The sequence below is a fragment of the Tauraco erythrolophus genome, chromosome 5 (genome assembly GCF_009769465.1).
Source record: "Tauraco erythrolophus isolate bTauEry1 chromosome 5, bTauEry1.pri, whole genome shotgun sequence".
In the NCBI taxonomy this organism is placed as follows: Eukaryota; Metazoa; Chordata; class Aves; order Musophagiformes; family Musophagidae; genus Tauraco; species Tauraco erythrolophus.
Window position 1 is genome coordinate 16,759,546 of NC_141469.1, and position 24,862 is coordinate 16,784,407.

General features: G+C 42.7%; 2 protein-coding genes across 7 annotated transcripts in view; one reads left to right on the forward strand and one right to left on the reverse strand.

Moving 5' to 3' along the window:
- The window catches only part of ARHGAP10 (Rho GTPase activating protein 10), a 159,309-nt gene extending 148,299 nt beyond the window's left edge, over nt 1–11,010 (forward strand). The window contains exon 22 of one of the 3 annotated variants that reach the window (XM_086612395.1): nt 10,245–11,010. In XM_086612395.1, the coding sequence (XP_086468521.1) occupies nt 10,245–10,381 (137 nt within the window). In that variant the 3' untranslated portion in view covers nt 10,382–11,010. Of the gene's footprint in view, nt 1–6,475; nt 7,302–10,244 lie in introns of those variants that run through there. The other 2 variants (XM_086612393.1, XM_086612394.1) reach the window with 2 other exon arrangements.
- A 4,092-nt stretch (nt 11,011–15,102) lies between these two features.
- Nucleotides 15,103–24,862, reverse strand: part of NR3C2 (nuclear receptor subfamily 3 group C member 2) — a 212,030-nt gene continuing 202,270 nt past the window's right edge. For all 4 annotated transcript variants that reach the window (XM_086612538.1, XM_086612536.1, XM_086612537.1 and 1 more), the window contains one exon: nt 15,103–15,258. In XM_086612538.1, the coding sequence (XP_086468664.1) occupies nt 15,103–15,258 (156 nt within the window). The remainder of the gene's footprint in view (nt 15,259–24,862) is intronic.

Sequence of the window (24,862 nt, forward strand, 5' to 3'; positions counted from 1 at the left end):
TTGCTTTGTTGCGCCAGGCACCCTTGTGTCTGTGCTGGGACCAGATTCCCGTGAATCAATTCAGGTTCTTTAGTTACTCAATTTAAATTCCCATATGCCCTAATAAAGCCCCCAAATGAAGAATTAAAGTAATAATACATCAACTCTGCAGCTCTACCAATAACCTTAACTATCAAAGTGACAACGCATCAATCAAGTTGACATACAGTTAGTATCAACCATTAAAGTAACTGTTAAATTAATGTCTACGAAAAAGTGCTGCTTCCATTAGTGAGGGTTTTATCTGTCTCTCCTTTCTCCACCCCGCCTGTCTCGCTTTCTAATCCTGTCTCTTTAACCTCTCACTGTTTGAGGTTTTTCCTTTCTTTTCCCTCGTTTTTCTTCTGCTTTGTTTCCTTCTCTTTTTCTTTTTGCTTCCCTGTTCTTCTTCTGTTGCGTCTCTCTTGGTCCATCGATGCAGGTCGCAGCAGTTCTCTCTTACCTGTTATTATCCTGGATAAGTCTTTCTGGCTGCTCTAACCTGAGACAGGATAATGGCATTTAGAGAAGTACAGTCTTGCACCTGTCATAGCTGCTAAAAGTAATATTGGTGCAAGAAGGTAAGAGTTTAACCTTTACTCCTGTCTCCGTTTCCTGTTTCTACATAGGGGAAAAAAACTATCTGTTTGTATCTCGGGCTGAAAAAGTTAGATTTACTAATATCTTAAATTAAGCTTTACCTCAATAGAATCTGAACATTTACATGTTCAGGTGTTTTCAATATTGCGCATACGTTGGGCTACCCTGAATTTTACAAGCTTTCCATTAAAGTGTCAGACTATAAACGCTAAGCTGCCGTCTGGTAAGTTAAAAAGAAAAGGCAAAGTTTTCTATTTAATTGAATTGCGTAACAAAATGAATAGTGTAATCTGAACAATACCCACTGGATTCTTTTTAAAATCTTCAATTAAATTTAGACTGCGCCAATATTTTTATTTCCCAGTTGCTACAGGCCATATTATTGACAGCACATAACAATACAATTCAAGTGGTTAGAGGCAAAGCTTGAAGAGTTTGCAGCTGGATAAGGGCACGTATGGCAAGAAGTATGAGTATGATCTGAGACTGTGAGAGACGTGCTTGCTGTATGTTTTTGGTGGTGTTGTTGAAGCAGATATTCCCAATAATCATGGAAAGAATAATCAGACTGCCTGGCATTGAAACCTTGCCAGCCTTGGAGCCAAATGTTATTAAATTTCTGCAGTAAATGGGAATTTCACTAGGGAGAACTGTTTTAGATAGGGTAAATGGTGTTTAGACAACAAAATTCCTTGGCAGTATTGCTAGCAGGAAAGCTTCCTGAAAACTTGTCAAGATAGCTCTCATCAAAGCTTTTTACAATTTTTAAAATCAGGTTTTAGGGATGAGAAAATATGGTGAAAAATTAGAAAGTGTTTTGTTATAGTAATTTTTCTCAGGAAAGGTGGTGTGGCACCAGTCGTCCCTACCAAGCATAGCAGGAACTCAGAGCTGTGTTCACACAGCCATTGTCGTCTCTCTCTCTCTTTCCCAGTGTAACAAAGTGCCAGCCTTAGTTAATGTCCCTGGCTTTGACTCCAAGGCACTCTCTTCCCGCTTATTCACACTGCGACTTGTGGGCAGTCTGTCTTGATGGTACTGACAAATGAAGGATTTACATCAAAGAGAAGTAGGACTCCTGAAATACAATAGTGCACTGTATGTGCAAATAATTCTTTTGTGGAGGGAAAAGCTACTTCTTTGTGCACCTTTTGTCTGTGGATTTCAAAGCACTTGAAATATTAATGTGCACTAATTATCTCTACTGCTGGAGAAACTGAGTGTACAGGCTGTGGACAGATGTTCTCCTTTTCAGATACCTCCATGCTATTTGGAGGTAGTTACCTCAAGCTCCTGCTGCGAGTTACAGTCACTTCAGCAACAATAAAAAGTACCAGATGAGTACTACTAAATTCCTACTGACTTTGCTAGAAGTTTTAAAAAGTCAGTGAAGGTAGTGTGACCTTAATCAGTATGACTTTGCTTGTGCCAACAGTGTTATGGAAGCAGCAGTCTCCAGAAGATGAATGTTAAAATAGATGATGTTTAAAATGATGTGTTTTACCTTGTAGTTGGGGGGGGGGGGGACGGTCACAGTCAGAGATGTTCAGCTGTCAGATGGGATGAGAATCAACTCAGGAGAAAGACCCCAAGTCTCAATGCCTGCACACAGGTCACCAAGTTACAGCACAGGGAACTCAGCAGCAACTCAGCTGACCAACCACTTGCCTCTGTTTTAGAGTGGGCCAAATTATTCTTTAGACGCTCTCTTTATTCATGGTATTAACCAGACCTCCACTGGCTGTTATAGAAGGTGAGACACTTCTATATGGGTAAGTCGCAGTCTGCAGGCTGAGTTCCATCATTGCTAAATTGTCTTGGTGTATCATGGTGTTTGCTTTTTTGTTAGCAAGCCTGAGCCCTTATAGGCAGATGGTTTTATTTGTGGTCACACAGTAAATCTTTAGCAGTCAGGAAGAACAACCCTTGACTCCTAGCCCTGTGTCCTGTCCACAAGATAATTCTGTTTCTCACAACATACTTAAGGGAAACAACAAGTTTTAAAATTTGAAATTCCATGCTAACTCTAAGCATGCTAAACATTGTGTATTTCTGTGGTCAACTTTACCCTTAGGGATTGTTTCAAAAACCCATTGGGATTTCTAAACACGGAGGGCTTGCAAGCATGTTTTGTTGCTTTAATTTAATTTCTTGGCGAAAAATTGGCCAGTGTGATTGAATTCTATGGAAGCGTATTCTGGTGGTGTAGTGGTTTTAGCAGTGAGATTTCTGTTGCCCACAAAACGCAATCCTTATTTATGGATCTTGTTGGAGTCGTTGCTTTGTTTGGTATAGTAGTCCGTCAGAAGGGGCGGCCCTCTTGTGCCAGGCACCATGCATGTTCGATTGCCTCCTCCATTTCTGTTTCCTCACGAAACAGCTAGTTTCCACAAAGGTGTAGAAACCAGCGTGAATCAGTGTCTGATTCAGTCCTGCTACAGTTAGTGGCACCTAGGCAATCAACTAATAACTGCTGTGGAAATGAGTCTTGGTCTTTTTTGTAGTCGAGACCCGTGAAACTTTTCAGCTGCGAAAGCAGAACAAGATCAGCTTACAGGATTGGGTCTCCGGGCAGTATTTACAGTTGGATAATCATAACATTGGCAATATTGAAGCTATTTCCTATGGAGAATACAGAAAAGTAAGAAGAAATGCTGCAGATGCCAAGTTGACCTTACTGTGTTTCTTGATTAGATGAAATCAGAAAAGCTTTTACTTTGAGATCTCGTTGCAAGTTGCAAGTCTGTTGATTTTGTTTGTCCGTTTGAGTTGGCGTGATTGTTCCGTAGTACTCACCATCATTACTGATGGTCAGATGTTCTCCTTCCTATGCTTTGCCTCCGCTAGAGTAGGACTGCTGAAATGGCCTTGTGGCAGCGATTGAGGAAGCTGCTGTCTCACTCTGGGCTATTTCCAGTGTCCTAAGAGGTCATGGCTTTTGGTGGTCGTTCTTTGATTGATCATCTTGTGCACTCGTTAAACCTTGTAGAAAATATTTAATTTTTTGTTCTCTGCTCTGTATCTTTCACACTGCAAGCATTTCCCCGCCCTGTCCCTAGCCAAGCTAAGACTTACTGCAACGGGATGCTTGGTCCCATAACGAGTTGTAGTTTTATGGCCAAATGTGTGGTTTCTGCAGCAAGGTATTTTTAAATGAGTCAGGCCTGAGAAAGTGCTAAGACCTGTAATCGTTGGTGACAGAGAAGAAATGACAGAAAGGGGACACTACCGAACATCTCACGAGCAGGATAATTTTTCAGAAATAGCCTGTGTCCTGGGTTTAAGGAGAACTGTGCATGATAGCGAAATGTCTTGTGTGTGGTAAAGTGGTTTTTATTTTACATGAAAGCTGTTGTACACTAGACTTTGGAAATTGATTAACAAAAACGACAGGATCATTGGAGCTTAAAGCAGCTTTACGTTTGGACAGCTTCCCCATTAGTATCATTTGCCTACAGAAGGAGTCAGTGATGTACGTGGGTCTCTTAACCCTCCTTGCGTAAGGTGATTTGAGTGGGAGCAGGAGCCTTAAGAATTATTAAGAATTACTTCTTGGTGCATGTCTTAAAAAAAAAAAAAAAAAAGACGGATCTCTAGAAACGGTGATTTTGCGTGTAATCTGAGTGCTAATTTTTCCTTCAGTTTTCATAGAGTCTACAAGAAACTTCTGCTAACAAACGACGAGGCCGTGAGCTGTGCAGCATACACGTACGGCATTTAATTTCCCGAGCACAGAGCTCAGCTGTACTGTCCAGATCTAGTCTCCTGGGGTGAAAATGGTATTTGTCACTCAAGTCCAGTTGCTCGGCCATCGTGCGTTATCTCTGAACATGCTGCAGCGTGCAGAGTTCAGGATCATGTTACCAAACTTGTTTAGACAGTGTTTCTTTTGAAATTTGCTGTTGTGTTGACCCAAGTGATTCAGCGTAGTTTGAGTATTCCCTCCCCTGGGTAAGTTTTAGGTAAACTGAAATTTCAGTGTGATCCCCTCAGATGAAGGCTACCCTCATTTTGAACAGACCTTTGATTGATAGACACTCTCATGCCAGTAATATCTATCCTCTCTCTAACGTAAACTGAGATTGAGCTCCAGAGGACAAGTAGAAATTTCCTACTTCCAGGTTTTCTAGTTGTTTTTCTTGCTTCATCTGTCATTTTTTTGAGTTTGTTTCCTGTAGTACAGATGTTCTCCGTAGGCACGGGAGACTTCAGGGAGAGGTTTGGCTGCCCGCTAGAGCTGCTGGCGTGTTTGCTGGAAAGGGTAGAATTACAGCCGTTGTGGTGGAGCTGCTGGGGGGAGGTTTGTGGTGGTGTCAGCGATGCAGTTTCAAATGCACGTGTACTCTGTAATTGTGGAATAAAAATGACAAAGGGAGAGGAGGGCCTGCTAATTACTAATAGTAATGTAAGTTACAGTGTGCGCAGAGATCCTAAAAGGTAATTTTCTATGTGTTGTTTTTTTTTTTTTTCCTTTGGAATCTTTCTGTCAAACATATTCATTATAAATATAAGCCCAGACTTCTGATCTGAATGTAAACTGTTAGAATCATTTGAAAGCAGTTTGGTTTTCTGGATTCAAGGTTCCCTGTTGGACAATAATAGGGCACAAGGAAAAAACTAGGGGAAAGTATGTTTTAAGTGCTCAAATTTGGAGCCTTACAATGCTTTCGAAAGTGAGACTTAACATGTCGCTCTCTCTTAACTGTTATTTCCCTGATTTGTAGAAGGCTACAAATATCACATTCCCCAATGTGTTTATGTGTTTTAAATAAAGCACTGACACGGCTGGCAGCATGTTTCAGCGTTTGTCTGATCTCTTCCCTAAATAATGTCTGTCTCAGAAGCACCGTGAGGATAAATTAATCTGGTAGAGAATATTGTAGGTCGCTAGGAGTGTGGGATTTTACAGTTACACAGGTAAGCAGGTACCTGTGTCATATTCTCGTAAGAAATTTGTAGGGGAATTTGAGGACTTTTTAGTCTGTTTTCCAAAGAAATGAGGCTTATGCTTCTCTTTTAACTTCCTGTCAACTCTGGTCAAAATATATAGAGGAAGGCAGTTAGTTCATTAGTTCTGTTGCTCACAGAGTAACTTGTGGGGCATTTAGAGTCTGAGTTGAAATTTTTCTTATTTTAGATTCACAGATACTCTTGCATAAACTTTGGGATCAGCAGTGGTAAACACTTAAGATGACAGTAAGGAACAAGGCGTCTCGTTTGAGCCTTTCCTTTGTGTTTCATGAATAGCGCTATGTATTTGAATTTCAGAGAGAGGATTTAACCAGAAGAATGATTCAGATTTTGTCCATTGGTCTCTTCCAATAGCAGCTCTACTCTGTGAAGAGATGACACTTGGAATGAGATCTGGCTCATGTCTGTTTCCCCTGTAAATCCTTTTACATCTAACTTTTCATGCAGAGTAACGTCCTATGACGTTTTTCTGTGCCTCTGAGCTTCCAGATTCATCACCTCTGCTCCAGACAGGTTTTTGGTCTTGCCTTGCCCCCAGACACTGAAATTGTTTCCCACTGTTTGATACGAATTCTGACTTCTCCCCAAAGGCGCCTAGATTTTTTCTTTTATAAACTCATTCTAAGTTCCATTAACTGTTTCCTCTATGAAGTCTCCTGCACCTATAAGCTATTTCACTATTTGCAGAAGGTATTTCAAGCACCTGTATTATGTAAGTATTTAAGTTAATCATCCTCTTCATCTTTCCTAGCCAGATTCTTAAACTGGTCATTCCAGAGGACTGGATGTTTTTATGGATGCTTTGCCTGGTGCCACGCAGATAAATCTAAAGGTAACTAATTCAAGCATAAAAAGATGCAGTAATTTTTTTCCTTTTCTTTTGCAGTACAATTTTCCAGAGAACCGGGATGGCTAGAAGGCACGTTAAATGGCAAGAGAGGACTTATTCCACAAAATTATGTCCAGTTTTTATAGCTTCGTGCATTGAACGCCAAGAAGGTGTACATGGTATCCATGGATTTTTGTTATAGTCACTTCTCTCTACTTTTGTGACTGCTTTTAATCAATGAAGAGCCTGACTATGGGTTGAAGATCCTAATCTGTATAAAGACATTAAGTGTTGCCAAATATGAATTACAAAAAAAGATTCTTTAAGGGTTGGAATGGATGGGGGGACAAAAAAGGGGGATGGAGGGATAGGTTAATTTTTTAATAGGGTGCTTTTTTTCAATTGTAAAGAGCAGTAGTATGTTTGTTTGCAAGATAACTAGCATCTGTAAGTCAAATATTTGGTTGATCTGTGACTCAACTATCAGTTGAACAAGATTTTTAAGTTTATAGTGTCCTGGAGATTATGCATTGATAACCAGCATTTTTAGCAGAATATTATTTGGGTTTGGAAAATACCGTTGGATTAAAAAAAAAGCTATCGTGCTGACAAATTATACTTCAACAAGGAATAGACAGTACGGAACACACAGTAAGTAAAATAGTAGGTATTAAGACATGACATTTTTCAAATGTCTTCAAAGAACACATTTGTTTATGTTGTGTGTATGATTTCATTTATTTTATAAAGATAAGACACATGAACTTTTATTACAGGCTCCTGTATGTCATGGTTCCTTTGCTACTCAAAAATATCACTGTAAATGAAATAAAATGTCATTCTTATGTTGGAGAATACTTCACTCTGGTTCTCTAAGTTATGACGTGAAATAATTAGTCAGCTGTATGCAGTCAGCCTCAAGCAGGCTCCAAAATGGATGGGGAATGAACTTTCCTCACTTAAAACAGGCAACTCTGCAAGATCAAGCCAAAAGGAAAAGAGAATCTCTGGTGATGAGCCTTGTCCATCCTGGAGGCATCTTGAATTTTATCTGTTGTCTTGCTCCTCCTGAGCTTCCCTTTCTTCCTCCTCTGTAATTGTGAATTCTAAGGTGTTAATGATACTTCACGCTATCAGAATCCTCAAGTAGCTGCCTCGTAACTTGTAGAACTATCTGAGTAGCAAGAGAGTTATCCGTGGTCATGGAAAAAGCTTCCAGAAATCTTGTGGTGTATAAATCTGTGCCTTGTGATTTAAAAAAAACAAAAAACCACCAAACAAACCTTATGTGCAGTTTATCATTAATCTCTGTATTTTTCCCTCTTTCAAGTAAGACCCCCTGGGGGTCTTACTATCCTGGAGAGGATGCAGGAAAATATGACGGGATGACGCGCTAATACAGGCTCGCTTATTTGTTAAATTGGACTCTGTGGATTTTGAGTCATTTACTGCAGATACACTTAGCTTGCAAGTTTTTCTAACTAATATGATTAGTAAACCAGTTAATGGTTAGTGCTGCCTTAAGGTTGGGATGGGTTTCTTCCCCCTTAAGATTTAACTCCATACCATAATTTTGTTCCTTTGCCCAGACTGCATAGACCATTGGAGCACGCACAAATCACTCCCAGATGGAGCAATGGTGGGCCAAGTCAGCACAGCTCTCCAGCACGAAGCCTCATAGCTTGGAGGAGTTTCATTTGGTGTATTCTCATGGTATTTGAGCAGCGACTCTCTGCCATACAGCTTTTAGGCAATTCCTGTCTCGGCACAGTGGCTAAGGGACCCGAGCACTGAAGATGACTTTTGGACTTCTGCGAAGGAGATCGAGTTCTTCAGTTTGCTCCTTGACTCAGTATTAAGGAAACAGTTGCACCAGTACACGCAGCAACAGACTGCAGGTTTCCTTACTCGGATTAGTTTGCGTGGCAAAGCACTGTCCTGGCTGGGTATCATGTGTCGCCTGGGCCCCCAGCTCTGTCAACTCACTTGTGGCCTTACAGAGTCATTCTGGAGGCAGGATGGTGGCTCTGTGGCCAGACTTGGGTTTCGGGGCTACTAGCTGGTGGAAAATGTTGAAAGAAGAGGGAGAATGTAGAGCCTTTGGTGTGAGCCTGGCAGGCGTGGCAGCTCGGTATGCTGGCTCGTCAGATAGCGAAGCTGTGATAACGTGAAGCTTACAAGCTTTGCAAGTCGGTTCCATTTGTTTCGTTGTTGTTTCAGATGTGCAGTGCATGTTTGATCCTGTTCTGGCTGCTGGCGTCCAAAATTCTCAATGTGTTTCTCAGCTCTGGCTCTGTGGTTTGGTTGTTTTGCCTTTTAGCTGAGGTGGTTTAAAAAGGCAGATGTATAGAGAAGGAATAAAGACTTAGTGTCTCTTCCATCCAGTCTTGTGACCCTGTTTGCATTTCGATGAGCTCTTTTGAGACTCCTGCTACTTTCTGGAGCCATGCAGAACCCAAACAAGAAGAAAACTTTTCTACTGAGAAATGATACACCGAGCAGAGGTAATGCTAATCCAAACTTTCTCACGTCCTAGACGTTGTCTAAAGGCGGTGGTGTGAGCTGAGCCAGATCAGATCTGGCTTTCAGGCTCACCACACTGCCTCTTAGGAATTTAGCTGTGGTAACCACTACCCACTACACGGGTTTCCACATCAGTGCGGTTGTACTAAGGCCAAGTACGGACTTGTACAGCCCAGTAGCCATGGCATGTCTCATTTTTCATCCTCGCTGCTGAACAGCGTTGTAAACGATGCCCTTGTACTGACTGCTTGGAAGTAGAAATTAAAGGATGCTCAAAATTAAAAAATCTATAAGGTCAGGCCCCTTTTCCATCCTTTGAGATTGTTTTCTTTCCTGAAGCTGGGCCTTAGGACATGCCTCTTGTCTGTCTTTTCCATGGCTTGGTAGATTTGGGAAGAGCAGAGTAGCGCACGGTTAGCTTGAGGCAGGAAGGAGGACAGGGAAGCAACTGTGGAAACAGCTGGTTGAAAAGATCTTCTCTTTTGGCCTGGCAGCAGGAGTGGTGATTCTCTGTGGGTCTGGCCTGACTCGGTCTTCTCACAAGGAACTGCTCTCGTGTCACAGCTGCGGGTACAAGTTCAGCTTAATCCTCAGGTTGGGTCCCCCCTCCCTTGCTGTGTGCTGGTTACTGTGTGCAGGGACAGGTACCTGTCAGTTTTCAAAAGCTGAGACTTCTGGTAGGGAATGCATGACATGGGCTAAATATTAGAGATGTGAATTAGGAAAAAAACCCCCACATTTTGTGCTCTTTATGCAAAATTACATTTGCCTTGCCATCACTGTGGAGTGAGACTGAATCCCTCAGTCTGGGGATTAAGGTCGAATGTGTGTTTGCCGAATAATTAATGCAAAACCCGAGACTCCTGACTAGCTGAGATCAGTAGGAATTTGCAGTCTGTGTTAGTCAGGGGACGGTGCGCAGCTCTGCATCTTGGCCGGGCAGTGTTTTACTCTGCTGGGTGACAAACCCCCGGGGTTTTCAGGCTGCTGAACGTTGCTCATCATTGTCCCAGCTGATCTTCATGACAGGTTTCCCTCTGATACCCAGGCGTTCTTCAGGAGTGAAAGAAAACTCTCACTGGCTGATTTACCTGACCTGTAATGAAAATAAGTGTTCCCGCTATGTTGCTTACAGTTTTGGCTTGCTGAGCTGCCGGAATTGTATCACAGAAAAGACTCCAGGAGAAACGTGCTTATTCCTCAATGCTCTGTTCCTTGTTCTCTCTCTTAAACCATTTCACAATTCTTACCTGGTTTGCAATTTCAAAGAGAAATGTTGCTGACAGAGGGCTTACGTACGCAGGCTGTAAACGCACCAGTGCTAAACGTGGCTTAACTGAAAGTCTTTGCTGGAGGTTCCCCTTTGGAGCTGAACATGCCTTGGACATCATCCCCTACGTCGGAGTTCAACAGCGTGCCCTCAGCTCTGCTTGCAGTTAACCCCAGGTAAGCACCAAATAAACCTCATCCTATTGACAGCTACAGTTGAGGTGTTTGTTTAAAAACTTTGTGGCATGGAGTGTTTTACCTACCACATCTTTGAAATGAAGGGCCTTTTTTTTTACTCCTTTCTATCGTAATAATGTTGTGCTCATCATTCATCATAAACTCCCAGTCTCTGGGGACACCTGAAGGAAAGCAGCGTCCCAGCTTGAGGTCAGATTACACGTTTTGTTATGTTTTTAAGTGTAGCAATAGCATTTTCTTATTTCTAGAACAGCATATGACACATACATCTGCTTCTAAGCATATGGGAAATTTTTAACACTGCTGATCCTGTGTTATTCTTTCCTTCTGACAATTCAGCAAACAGAAGGCAGGTGCGAGGATTTTTGGCAATAAAAGGTTGTGTAGCTTGCTATTAAAACCAACAAAAGGGTGGTCTGATACCACAGAGCTAGCTTCAGGCAGAACTTTGTGGTGAATTTTTGAGGTAGATGGTGCACAGAACAAACCAGGACAGCAGGAGTTTTATTTCCCCTTCTAACTACCTTACTATAATTATAACTAACTGGAACAGACCTGACGCTGAGAAGGCAGTTTGGTTTTACTCACGGGGGAAGCCGTGTGTATAGGAAACAGTGAATCCCTGTTTCCGTGAGAGAAATTCTAACTTCGGTCAAGGGGTACAGCAGCTCTGGGTTAACTGAGACTGGGAGCTGGACTTGCCTGGCCATGGAAGGCTGCTGCGTTCGATACTTTGAGCAGGATGCAGCTCATGTGTGTGATGGTGTCGGTGCGTTGTTTGGCACGTGCAGTGAGCCAGGTTAAGGGAACCAAATTCCTCACGGTCCAGCATTCCTGATTCTACAGCGTGAGCAGCTGCTCTCTGGCTGAAGCCATGGCATGTGCTGTGTCACCCAAGCTAAGAGAGCTTCATGAAACCAAATTTCTAGATGTATGAAGAAAGGTCTTCTATTCCATCATTAGTGACTTTATGTTACTTGACATAATTTCTAGATAAGCAGAAGTGTGTCTCTAAGGGTGTCACTGCACCAGCACCTCACTGAGATTAAAGTGCAAGAAATACTTGCAATCAGACCAGTTTAATTCATGTATATTTGTACAATTTGTATAAAAAAAGAAAAAATAGGTACTTGCAGACATTAACATAAAGACCAAACAATATTTTCTATTTATTTAAAAAGCTTTAAACATACAGAAGCAAACCCCTAATTATAAATGCATCATTATGCATAGATTTTACTGTTTACACCATACTGCTGGCTGCTTTTATTTTTCATCCAGGAATCTATTTAAACTCCAAGAATTCTTAAACATTCCTCTGAGCTTCCTGGCCTCAGAACTGCTGTCTATCTTATCAAGTCATTGACCTCCAGCTGAAAACATTGCTCTAAAAAAAGAAAAAGTCAAATCTTTAATAAACAATTAAAAGTGCATTAACTGTAGAATTGTTTAATTTCATAAATGTTTAAACAAGTCAGTGAAAAACACCACCCTGTGAATTAGCTTCTTGCATTATTGATTGTAAAGTCTCTTTTTAATAAGATTTTGATATTGCAGACTTTAGTCTTTTCTATTTTATGCTGCACAACTGTGCGGTCGCACCACGTGTAGTATTCCTGAAATACCCACTGCAGTACATGAACACTATTTTACATTTTTAACTGTGTATACAATGCTCTTGCTGTATATCCCCGTTCCTTCTTACAACAAAATGATGTACTTCTAAAAGGTGTTTTAGTTTGTCTTGTATTTTGCAGGAGACAAATGCCTATTTCATTCTAAACAAATTCAAAAGAACGTCGCTTCCCAGTAGCTAAAAACTAGGGTTGCTGGTTGTTTTTTTTTTCTGCTGTACACAGGTTTAGGTAAAAAAAAGTGATGGCTATTCTGCTTAAGTGTCCTTGGTAAGAGAATACTGCCCCTTACAACATCTATATCCAATTGTATCTATTACCTCGATGATCTCTAGCGAAAAAATCATCATCAATGAATGGTTTCATAAACAACAGGTGATTAAAGTAAAGGATTTATTATAATCTGCTTACAGTCGTTTGCAAAGACAGACATACGTTTTTGCATAAAGATATAAATTGCTTTTTAAAACTAATTTAGTGTGTTTAATTATATGAAGTTTCTGTGAACTATGAATTGTACCAAACCAAGATTAAAAGTAATAAGGTACAAAAGTAGGAGCAAACAGACAACAATTTGGACTGGGACAGGCATTTAACAGTGAAGTGTAGAATATGGCTTTGCTATTTTAATCAAGCAAAGTTACTCTGAGACAGAAAAGGAGGCAGTAACTTTGTTAATATAAAAAGCTGCTGCAGACTGTATTCACCCAGAACCTGGCTTGGAAATTTTCTATTTTAGACTTTAAAAAAAAAAAGTAAATGAAAAGATGGATGTATGACTGTGTCTTTACTGTAAACAACCAGTCTGCATGCTGTGTATCTCATGTTGGAAGTTTGGCTTTCATATTGCTGTGCAGGTCAGTATTTAAAGATCTGCCTATGAATTAGACTTCCAAAATGCAAATAATACATGTATGTATATATTTATATATAAAACACCTCTCTGAATACAGTCGTTACAGATTACCCATTGCATAAGGCAGGTGTCATTTAAAAAGACAAGTAGCACTGACTGGCTTCAGTGCACCAAAGCGCACCTCAAAATCTGGACTCCGAAAGGGCGTAGAATGCTGAATTCAACCACCGTTGAGAAGAAATGCTACATTCTGACCGGCCAAGGGACAAACTAGAGCTCAAAACGCCAGTGGCACCCAGAGAGAACACTATAGATCAATCAGGACTCTGAAAAACTATTCTATTGAAATGTGAGCATATGGTAGCAACAGTTGAGCCCCAGAAAAGTTCACCTGTCCTCTATTCTACTCCAAAATTTTGTTTTTGCTTATAAATTGTGAAATAGCAAAAAAATCACCTCAAAAATTTCTTTGCAGTCTTATTCTAGAGAAAACATTTTTGAGACAAAATCAGACCAACTGAGTTGAACTTGTAGTGTGAACATTTCTCTTCTCAGATGTATTCTGATTATTAAAAAATGCTTACAAAATTACATACGGTTTTAGTTTATCACTGAAAATTCTTCTCAGCTAATCTGCCCTCACCAGTACCTGACCACCCCTCTCACCAGTACAAATCTGTTCAATATACTTACTGTAATGATCTGCATGTTCCTCCCTTCATCATAATCAGAAATCGCTCTCCCCCATCTGAAATAATAATCTGAGCTTTTAAGATGTTTTACGTATCCAGTATTCAAAGGAAAAACAAACAATCTGGGAGACCTTAACGAAAAAAGAAAAATCACTCAACATCTTATTGGCCCCTGTTCCCCTGAGAGAGAAAGGGAACAGAGGGCAAGAACTCGCTGTTATCGTTAAGCTGGCAAAAGCTTTGGAGAGACCGTGATTTGTCTTGTTAAATGAAACCTTCGTGAAGTGGCAAACGCAACATCGTGTAGTTTCCTACAGAAACAGGAAGCAGGATTTCTAAGGTGTGCTCTAGTCACATACGCTTGCAAGCGAGACAAGAGGGAGGAAAATATAGAGGAGAGGAGAAGAGAAAGGCTTAAATACAACTGAAAAGGTTAAGTGTGGTTATTTACAACAGATACTGTAGGATGGTAAATTAGATATGATGCTAAAAAAGGCACAGCTTTCCCTTTCTTAAATACACTGTAAACGGTTCATTACGCATGCAGAACATTTCACTTTACAAAAAAATTACCTTGTTTGTTTAGACAAAGATAGTACTTAAATAGTCTCCAGCAAAATAGAGTTCTTTCAAAAATACTTTCCCGTTCATCCTATTAACCATTAAAGATTTTTTTTTTTGTCTCATTTACAAAAGTTCCTTACACCTTATTTCAGGTCCTTCACAATTTATACATACAGCAATGTACAGTACAGCAAAAGACTGCAAAAAATTATTTGTAAAGCCAGCACAATAGATACTATAAATTGATACCAGGGCATTTGTTTTCACATCTTATCCTTTTGAATTAAATAGTAAATGGACACTTAACACAGTGTATAGCATCTATGACAGGATAACATGGGATAACAAATGCCACAGGTGGGGATAACAGAGTATTCCACACCAAATGTTCTGTTATTACTTTACACGTTAGGGTTTGTGTGTGTGTGTGTATATATGTGTGTATATATATATAGTTTTTGTTTGGTTGGTTTTTTTTTTGTTTTGTTTTTTTGTGGTTTTTTTTTTACAAGAAAAGAATATTAATGCCCCATATTGACTTTACGTTTTATGTGCAAACCAAGGGTAAGCTTTAAAAAGTTCTCATTAGTTCTCGAACCCTTTTAAAACAAGCAAACAATACCAGAAACTACATGGCATATTTAAAACTCCATCTGTTAAAATATCAAAATCAAAGAGTTATTGACTAGATATGGCTTTTCATCCAGAGGAACAGGAACATTTTCTAAGTGTTTTAGGGTTACGGGGTAATTTCCCAACATCTAGGTCTTGCCAAATCCCAGCCAACTGCTTTCCATTCCCCAAACCCTTCATATGATTTTAGACTATTCAGAGACTGCTGAACAAGTGTAAATAGCATGTTTAAAATATGGTTTCTTGGGTCCTTCATGGGTGTGGAATAACACAGGGAAACTTAAGGCAAAGTTCTTCCATTTAAGACATTTTCTATCACTTCCTGTGAAAGTACAGGGGCTTGGCATTCCCAGATTCCACCTTTGGTAGCTGGTCACTGATGATTTCCACCAGCATGGCTGGAAACTCTACTTTCAGTGCCTGAGACTCTCGGAAGGTGTAGAAACAGAATTCCAATAAGTCACTAACAAGCTGAAATACAGAAAGAAACACTTTTTAGGAAAAACCACAGAGAATTTCACATGCAAACAACAGCTTATTGATAATGGATCATTACCAAGAAATGGCATCTTACTCTGACTTGGCAGTCCCTTTGCAGGGGTCCAAAAGCAAACAAAAGAACTCAAATCCCAAAGTGCTACTTAACTTGTTAAAAATCAGCGAACTAGGAAAAACCAAGACACCTCTGGCTTCATTTTTCAGCATAACTGCGCTTTTCGTTTCACTAACAGGCAACTGGCCACCTATAGATACTCAATGGCTACGAAAATAAAGCCTCCTGCCCAGAGGGAAATGATCAGCCATAAACTGTTGTATCTCTAAATTTTAGCTGGATACACATTTGTTAAATCAGATTATCTGGTCAACTTCCGTGCACTCTCCAGAGGTCACAACCTCCAACTGCCGGAGCAGCTGACGTTTTTAGCTCAACGACGGGAATGCTGCGTCACGCTGTAGCATTTCGGGTTTTACAGCATCATGGTCCATATGAAATTGTTCATCTGGTAAAGCATCTCTATTTATAAAAAAATGCATTTTTATAAATAAATGCATTTTTGAATACGCACACCCCAAGTTGCTTTCCTGCTTACTGCTCAGTGAGCTACAGAGGCAGCATTTAGGCAAGTATTTCTTTTTGAAAATAGCCCCAAGTTCTCTATTTTTGTAGCGGTGGCTAACAGCATGCTTCTGCTTTCTCTCAGTGGATTAAGCATAACATTGAGAATTTTAAAGATTAAAAATGTCTAATTAGCTCTTCAATGACCAAGAAGGAAGCTTTGTTCTGTAACACCACAAGGACCCAGTTATCTGTTAGCACAGGACCACCTCTGCCAGCAGAACAAAGCCACACCTTCCGCTGGCCCATGGAGCTCCTTTGGCTTCCTCTGGGTGGCAAAGGGTTTCACAGGTGAAACCGGATCACGGTTTTCCCAAATGGCAGCTGACAGCCATTTTGTAATCCTCATAAATCTGGCTGCAACAGGAATGCCAGCTGAAGTACTAAATGGCATACAGGTACCATGAGCTTTTTGGTGTGTGGAAAAACACACCGTGTGTCTTCAAAGCACCAATAAAGTCTGACATCTTCTACCTTGTCTCAAGTTGTAGTGTTCTCGTTTGTCAGTTACAGAGCTTCGTTTTGGTCTACGTGTTACAGGAAACTTCATCATGCTACAAGAATAAACATTAATTTTGGCTTTTAAGGGTTTCGATTTGTTTGTCCCTTGTTTGTGCTATTTTCTCCACACAAAATGGCAAACTGCAGCTTATCTTTGCTATAGAACACCATGCTGTTAGAGCGAGAGAACTGGGAAGACAAGACCACCTCTTCCAGTGTCACTGCTCGGGGAATGCTTCTATTTTAACCATAAAAACACGGCAATGTGATCTCACGGCTCAGCCTCCACGCACGCTGGGTTAGTTTTACATAGTACTTCTACACAGTCGAGGAAGACTTCCTCATGACCCTTAGTAGCAAGAGAATGTTGTTTCAAAACTAGTTTTTTTTGGTTGCTGTGATCTAAAGGAACCTCCTAAAGCCTTACAGTATGTTAGACCCTTTGCAGTCTTTAAGAAAAACACAAGGCAAGTCTGAAGTGCATCCAGGTTTCAGTTAGCGTGTCCATTTCCAGTGCAGTTCACCAAATTTATTGCCTTGTCTGACTGGTGGGAAACTACAGCTTCTGCTGCCGAACAATTCAAAAGTTACGCACAGCTTAATTTTGGTGCCTTATGTCCTTGCAAAGGACTTAATGCACTTCTGCTTGTGTCATTTATCAAGCAGAAGTTTGGCATTTCAATTCTTAACATGTAGAGTTGCCGTCTGAGGTTAAACCCCCTTGATAAAGGCAGAGGGAATAAAAGCGGAGTCCTGGAAGGCAGAAAAGGAAATAAAAAAAATAAAATAAATACAGGCAGCAGAAGACTGCTGTCCTGCAGAACCATACCTTGCTACTTAATTCTCAGAACTTTCACAGCTGTTCTCGCAGACACATAAGCAATTTATGGACAGAGGAGTGCTGAGATCACTCAAACACCTGACTTTCTGCTTTTGTGCACCACACGAGTCTGCTGTTGCTTAGTTCATTCCCAATGATCTGGCATGTCATCAGGCAACGCTAATTAATTAAACAGCTGCATGCAAAATAAGTAGCATAGACATAATTTAGTGTTCAAGGGGAAAAAATGCTGATGTTCAAAGGTTTACTTCACCCGTTAGGAGGAGGTGGTTTCTGCATCTACTGTGTGCCAAAACCATTCCAAACATAACACAAAACCAAACAAAGTGAAGGAAACTGTCTCTTGCTACAGTCACCACTACCTCCTCCCTGCCTGTGTCGCCAAACACCAGCACGGCTAACCAAGCCGTGCACCCCAACACAACCTTGGGAATGACCTGATGGACGTAATGCTCTTCCTAAACTTGAACACGAGCAGTTTGACATCACTGAATGTGCGGGAGGGGCTGGGGTCATCGCTGTCACGCTGCCACCCGTCCTCGCTGTGCCGATGGCTCGCCTTCTCTGCGACTCACGCCAATTCCTGCCCCATCACACACGTGTGAATTCTCCGACTGCAGTGAGAGCGGTATCACAGAAAAGCCTGTGTGAAAGCTACTAACTCTGCCGCCTTAGCAAGCTTTTAGGAGTATCAAGTACATATGGATGTCTGGTGAGTATGTGGACAAAAGGGAAAATGAAAAATAACAACATCCATGAAGACACCATAATCTGTTCTATACAATAAATGAGCTGGCAGTCCAGCGGGGGAAAAACAGGATGTGATCATGGATACTATCCTAACAGAGAACATTGTGAGTCTCATCACAGAGGAGAAACGTTAAGTTTACACAGCAATTTAAAAGAAAATACCTAGAACCCCCATCAAGTAATACTTGGGTTTGGAGCCTTAAGGATAATATTCTATACCTGTTTAGTCTCCTAACACTTTTGTTCCTGTCTTTTTTAAGTTATCCACTTCAACATACTTGACAATAATCAACCACTTCAAACTAGGAGCATTAGGAAGCACACTGCGTGGCACAAGGAACACGGGGCTGCGCTCAGGATCTTTTTTACTGCAACCTGAAAAGCTGCGTGGCTTTTGGGGCTGGGGAAGTACTTCTAGCACTAATTTGAAACGAAGAGGAACAAACATGGGTGAATCGAAGGCCAAATCAGAAGCACTACAGTGTAAACAATACGATAAGGTAATCTGGAGAAGGCTGCAAGACAGAGAACTGAGCCATGAGCCGTGCTCGCTCTTCTCTGCGGGCGTCTGCTCATACCTTTTCAAACGTGCCATCGCCCCCCACCAGCCCAGCAGCCTTGGCATGAAGAGGGGCTGAAGGGATGAAAAATTCAAGTTCCACAGGCAACTTTCATTTTGAAATTTGAGTACTTGCCTCCACATCCCAAGCAACATTCATCTGGTCTAGTTTTGATTTGTAACAGGTAAATAATTTAGTCGGTCTTTTGCTTTAAAAGAGAAGTTCCCTCTTCCATAAGGAAATGGAAAAGTTTGCTTTCTTTCATAACACACCATCTCTGTCATTGCTGTGACAGCGACTGATGCACCACAGGGCACGAGTGCAGTAACGTACGCTATCCAGCACCTCTAAATTTGCCTAATGAATTTTCTAGATCAAATAATATACTTCTGACTGTTCTTCAAAGGCTTGTAAAATCCTTGTGCTCTAAGAACTCCTAAGCCACAACTAAAATAAATTCCCATATCGTTGGGATGCAACCAGGACATTGTTCTTACCACTTCAGCAGGTGGCTGGTCAGCTCTCTCTGGAGCAGGCAATAAGACATGGCTCGGTACCTTTGGCGACAATGCCAGACTCCTTTGGCACGCAAGGGAATCGGGCCACTGCCGGGGGACAGGAGCTCGGTACCACGCACTCCCAGCTTTGCCCTCTGGGTCCTGGGTATCTCCCAGAACGGAGACTCCAGCCTCTCCAGGCTGGCAAATACCACTAAATAAATTAATACGAGCTGGGATGCGGGGATGCAGACACACAGGTCAGAATTACCACATCCGTCTCACCCAGACTGCTGTAGACACGACAGCTCCTCTGCCAGCAAGTGAATCGGCTGGTAGCTGTAACCCTTCACCTCTGCGGTCATTCATTAGGAAGCGTTCTCTCATCACTACCCTACGGTGTGCCGTGCTTAAACATCTTCGAGGCTACAGCAGTCTTAGTAATTCCCAGATTTTTACTTCATCAGTCTTCGCATTCGTATGCTGCATTAAGCACCTCTGAGAAATAGGAGTATTAATCAAACATCATTTTCTGTTATTAGGGTGGAGTTTCCACAAAATGGACTTTTTCACCCATACTGTTCTTCATAATTAAAAAAATGGATCCTTTAATGAAGTCCCTGAAGTTAATACAGTTCCAGTGACCTTTGAGCACTTGCGGAATTTTTACAGAAAGAAGAACTGATTTTAGTTTGGCAACCTCACTGTGCCCTTGTATTCCCAGAAACGGTAAGAACTCTCTCATTTGCAGGGGTGCATGTTTCTGTGCTCAGTTAGTTTTCTGACTTCAAAATCTGTCATGATCTCCAAGAGTGCTATGAAAGCCCAGTCACTTCTCTATCAGGAGCATCTCTGTGATTAAGCTCACTGATACAGCAGTTAAGACAGGAGTAGGGTAACAACACAATGCTGAGTCATTTCCTCCTATTACTAGCTACAGCTATTACTGTCAGAAATCCCAGCGTTCTCATATAACAAGGAAACTCCAAACGCTTGCTCTGTCCCCTTCAGGAATGGGTCTCTGCCCGTTTCCTACAGAGCACGGAGCAGGTGGGTGTTGGGAGAAGGCAACCCTGCAGCTCTACGCAATGCAAGCGCGCAGCCCTGGTGCCCACCTGCGCCAAGCCAGGCTCCCTGGCAGGACAAGCTGCTGCCCATCACCTGAGCAGCTGCGTTTTGCCTCTTGCTTTCAAAACTTCTGTGTTTCCAACTGCACAGGAGTTGGGACCCGTCAAGGCTCTGACACCACCTCTGCGGCGCATTCACCTCACACTAGCAAGGAGTAAAAGGTGGACAAAACACGTATGTATTGGGCACTAACGGTACCTGACCAGAACAAATGTGGAACCGAGTTCTGCCTGGACAGGTGCGTTTATCTGACTTGGGAACTGCACTCGTTTCTCTGGGTTTTCTTCAAACATGTGCACACAGAAACCACAGCACTTGACACGGCACGGAGGAAGGAACCTGTGTTGAACTCATTCTCTATGCTTGGAGGACGCACGCAAACCCACAGTATCACACACCAGTGAAGCATCCTCAGCCCTTGGCCAGGGTAAATTTTGAGCCAACTCTCCCCCACTCTTCTGTCGACAGTAGCGGGGTTCTGTCCTCCTCCAAAAAACACCTATTAATGTGAAGGAGAGGAGATCCAATCATCACAAACTGAGCAAGACGACCCTCTGAGTAGCCTCCGTCTACATTAGGGAGCTGGGAATCAATTCCTCACTTGACAGACGCGTATCAGCTGCTGCAACACACGCACACACCCATGCACACTCTTACATCCCCGCTGCTTTTGTAGGGGCCACACTGGGAGCAGGGACTGGACATGACCTCTGGGTAAACAGAGAAGATGCCTACTCTGAGAATCCAGGCACGGTGACTAAGCCTGGGCTCCAAACAGCTCATGGGCTGTGAGACACAACTTTGGCTCACCAGTAGCAGGAGTAAGCGCACCCAAAGGTGTTGGCAACAGCTTAGGGGCTCATCTGCAGCTTTGTTTTTGTGGGATGAAGCACCTGCAGAGGCACATTTGCACCCAGCGCAGCCTGCCTCGCAGACCTGCCCCTCCAGGATCTGTGCCCTTCTTCCCACTGTCAGCTTTTTCAGTGAGTGTAATCCTGGCGCGCTCAGCCTATGGAAAGATCCACCTCAGCTATAAAGTATTCCCTTCAGGAACCATAAAAAATTAATTATTCAGCAGCATGAGCCTTAAAGAATTTATTTTTGTTTGGCAGAAAATATCAACAAGCAAATGACAGTGCAGAGCTGTGCCTTGCCAAGACGAGGGGAAGGTTCACATTAGGGTTTAATGTCATGGCACCGAAACAAAAGCCCTCTTGACTCAAAGTCTGTTCAGTATCAGCCAGACTGAAACCAAATTCGGCTTTTGTTCTGCAAACCGCTTAACCATACGCTACGCTCCCTACGTGAAACAAGGCTTGCCATGCAAGATGCAGCCCTTCCTGCCAAAGCCAACAGGAGATGCTGAGGAGGATCCAAATGAAGTTTTCGATACCATGCGTAGTACATCTGCTTCTAATGTTCCTGCACGCCGTTTGTCTGATCACATAACACAGTTCACCTACGTCCAAGCTCTGCATATGCATCTCTCCCTGAAACGTCCAGGGCCACTCATGGGCACGGGACTGAAACCTTTATGTCCTGAGCTGAGGGGCTGGTTGTCCTCACTACGCTATGGTTCTCAACGCATAACGCTGCTCCGTGAAACGATGCACACAGGCCAGCCACAACAGTAGGAACACAACCCCTACAAGAAGGAATTACATTAATTGCGTTGCTGCCCTCAACTGTCCCAGAAGACACCCACGCTGGGGTCCATCTGCTCAAGCAAAGCTGAGCCACGACAAGACAGCGAGTACGTGGTGACAACCTACTCCTCCCTGTCCTCCAGCACCGAGAGAGAGGAAGGGAGCACTGCGCAGCCAGACCGATGCCGTCAGCCAGCGCCTGCTGTATCAGCACCCACCGCTTCCACGTGCAGCATCATGCGCATCAGGAGCGTTTCGGCACACGGCAGCAGCGACGCAAACCGCGCGGGAGCCCACGGGAACGCTCCTAAGGCCGGTGCACGCGCATGTGCACGGAACCCCGTTCATCTTGGCTGCTCGGGATGGGTTTCCATCTCTTATTCTTCGGTTGTGCTCTTGGTGCTTTGAGGCTTTATGGATCATTAAATAAAGTTGCTGATTTTTTCAAATACTTAAGTGCCTACCTGGCCTTCTTGAAAATTTCTTTTTTCCTCATGTCGGCACTTTTCTACCTGCACATATGTTTGCTGTGTGGATGAATGATTTAGTATACTGAGCCATGTAAAACCAGCTTTGTTTGGGCTTTTTTTCTTCCTCGTATTATATAAGCCAAGCAGACCGTAATCTGATGTTCCCATGCACTTTATTTCACATAGTCCTCAGAAAGACTACTTAAAAACGAGGTTGACGAAAGCAAGTGTGAAGGTGCAAAGGAGCAGGGGTTTTTTTATTGTTTATCGCTACACTCAGGTAAAGTCAACTCCACGAATGACAAGATGCTGCTCTGCTGTGATGGAAAAGCTGGAGGCAGCAGGAGGGCTGAATAAGCGTGAATTCGGCACCGGTCCCTTCGGGCTTGCACTGCAAATGCCACTGCTGTGGCTACGGCAGCATGTAAACATGAGGCCTCAGCTCCAGTTAGACTCTCTCAGCTCCAAATATATTCTGCTCCACTAAAATTATAATGGAGTAAGTTAAAAATACATAGGTGACAGCTGAAAAAGTGTTCCTCCTATACTAAGGAATCGAGCAGAAAATTTGCATTTACATTGAGAGAATGGAGAAATTCTGCACAAACAGGCAGTGGGGAGAGAAGCGTAATTCTCACTTCTCATTAATATAATCACCACTCTAAATTTATTCTGAGGGATTTCAAAAACGAACAAAAAAATCAGATTTAAAGAGAAAAAACAAACAAGGGCCTTTGTTGAACAAGTCTCTGACATCGTCTCTGAAAGGAAGCGCTGTTGTGCAGACAACTGGCCTTTCTAACGGAGAATGCTGACAATGGGACTTTCTTTAGAAAAGTCCTTTGTAAGAAAGCGCTCTATTAAAACAAAAGTAATGTAAAAATAGCTTAATTAAAAATTAAATAAAGCGCGGGAGCAGCCTGCTTCCTCCAGTTAGCTCAGCTCCCAGTGCTTAATGCTGTGTTTTGGAAAATGTCTGCAGGACACAGGAGCATCGTCAGTGAGTGCGGGTCTGTCACCCAGTCACCTTAACCACACCAACACACCCGTTTGGAGAACAAACCATGGACACTGCCTGGTCTGAAGAGGATTAGAAAACTCCGTAAACGCGAGGGTTTGTTCTGCTGCCCCGAGGTTCAGCTGTGAATATCTTGCAAATGATTTTATCACCCGGCCCCTTTCTTTCCACTAAAACACTACAACTTCCTTTGCTGGCACACAGCAAGTGAAACCCGATCCCTGAAGAATGAGCTATTACTGCAGTACTAATAATACTCTCCCTGCCTCCCACTAAGATTTGCAATGTTTTAATGAACAACAGAACAATATTTGAAAAATAATTCCATATGTACGTTCTGTAAACAGACCTCAGGCTCTTACACAGATTTGACCTGAAGTGCACCGTACTGTACCGTCTTCTGCAAAAATGAAATTTGAGTACAAAGAAGTACATTTATACGCAGGCTCTGAAAGCAAGTGCGGCAGAGCTACTTCCCTGCCCACCCAGCACGGAGGAGGTGCATGTCTTCTCCTCTGCTGCAGTTCGCCAGTTTTTACTGGGAGGCGATCAGCGCGTGCTGCTGGGCTTCAGCCTCTGTGCATGGGACCCTCCTCTCTGGTCCCCAAACACAACTAAAGGTCCCTCTCACTGGCCCCCACCACGCTCCCATCACTTGCTGCACCGCGGCGCAGCTTCAGAGAGGACCCCGGCAAAGGGCTGGTGCCCAGGGCACTCGGCAAAGCCCTTCAGCTTGATGAGACCGTTAGAGCTGGGGCACCATCTTCCTCTGTGGGGACTCCAGGCTCCGTTACGGAGAGCACAGAGACACAGCCCTGCTGGTGCTCAAAGCACCTGGAGAGGTAAATCCCTGCGCTTACCATTTTACTGGCCAGAACCGGGTTGCTCCCAACTCAACAGCTCAACGTTACGGATGCCCCTTCTGAAATTGCGAGCTGGTCCCAGGCACTAGGCACCTACCACAACCCTTCAGAGTCACTCTGGACTGAGGCACCCATAGCCTGGGAGTTTTGGGACTAAACTTTTAGTTTCCCACATCATTCATCACATCTCACACCGACGCATGTAAAACAAAACACCTCACACTGGGGTGAGATCGGGCGGCAGAAATAACCCAACAAGACAGTGAATCTTATACTTGAGAAGTTCAAATAAAGCTTCAAGTAGCCAAGATGGCTCCAAGGTCCTACTAAATCTTTCGAAGTCATCATTATTACAATCCCAGCTGTAAAAGATCAGCAAATTAATTCAACATTTATCAGCACATCAGGCATGTTAGATGCACAACATGCTAATCCGGTACCTCGCACTGAGAAGCGACTCGTGGGAGAATCTGCGTGGTGCACTCGCGCCGCATCTAACTCAGGGTCACAGCTTAACATCACATCTCCTGCTGAAGAGCCTCTGACCCCATTGGTAGCTCTACTGACCTTATGGGAATCACTGGAGGAACACACTACCATTTAACATAAGAGAAGGCAGCAGGACCCAGCCCTTAATCACTTACATTTTCTTATTTTACTTGGCACTTGTCCTTAAATACATCA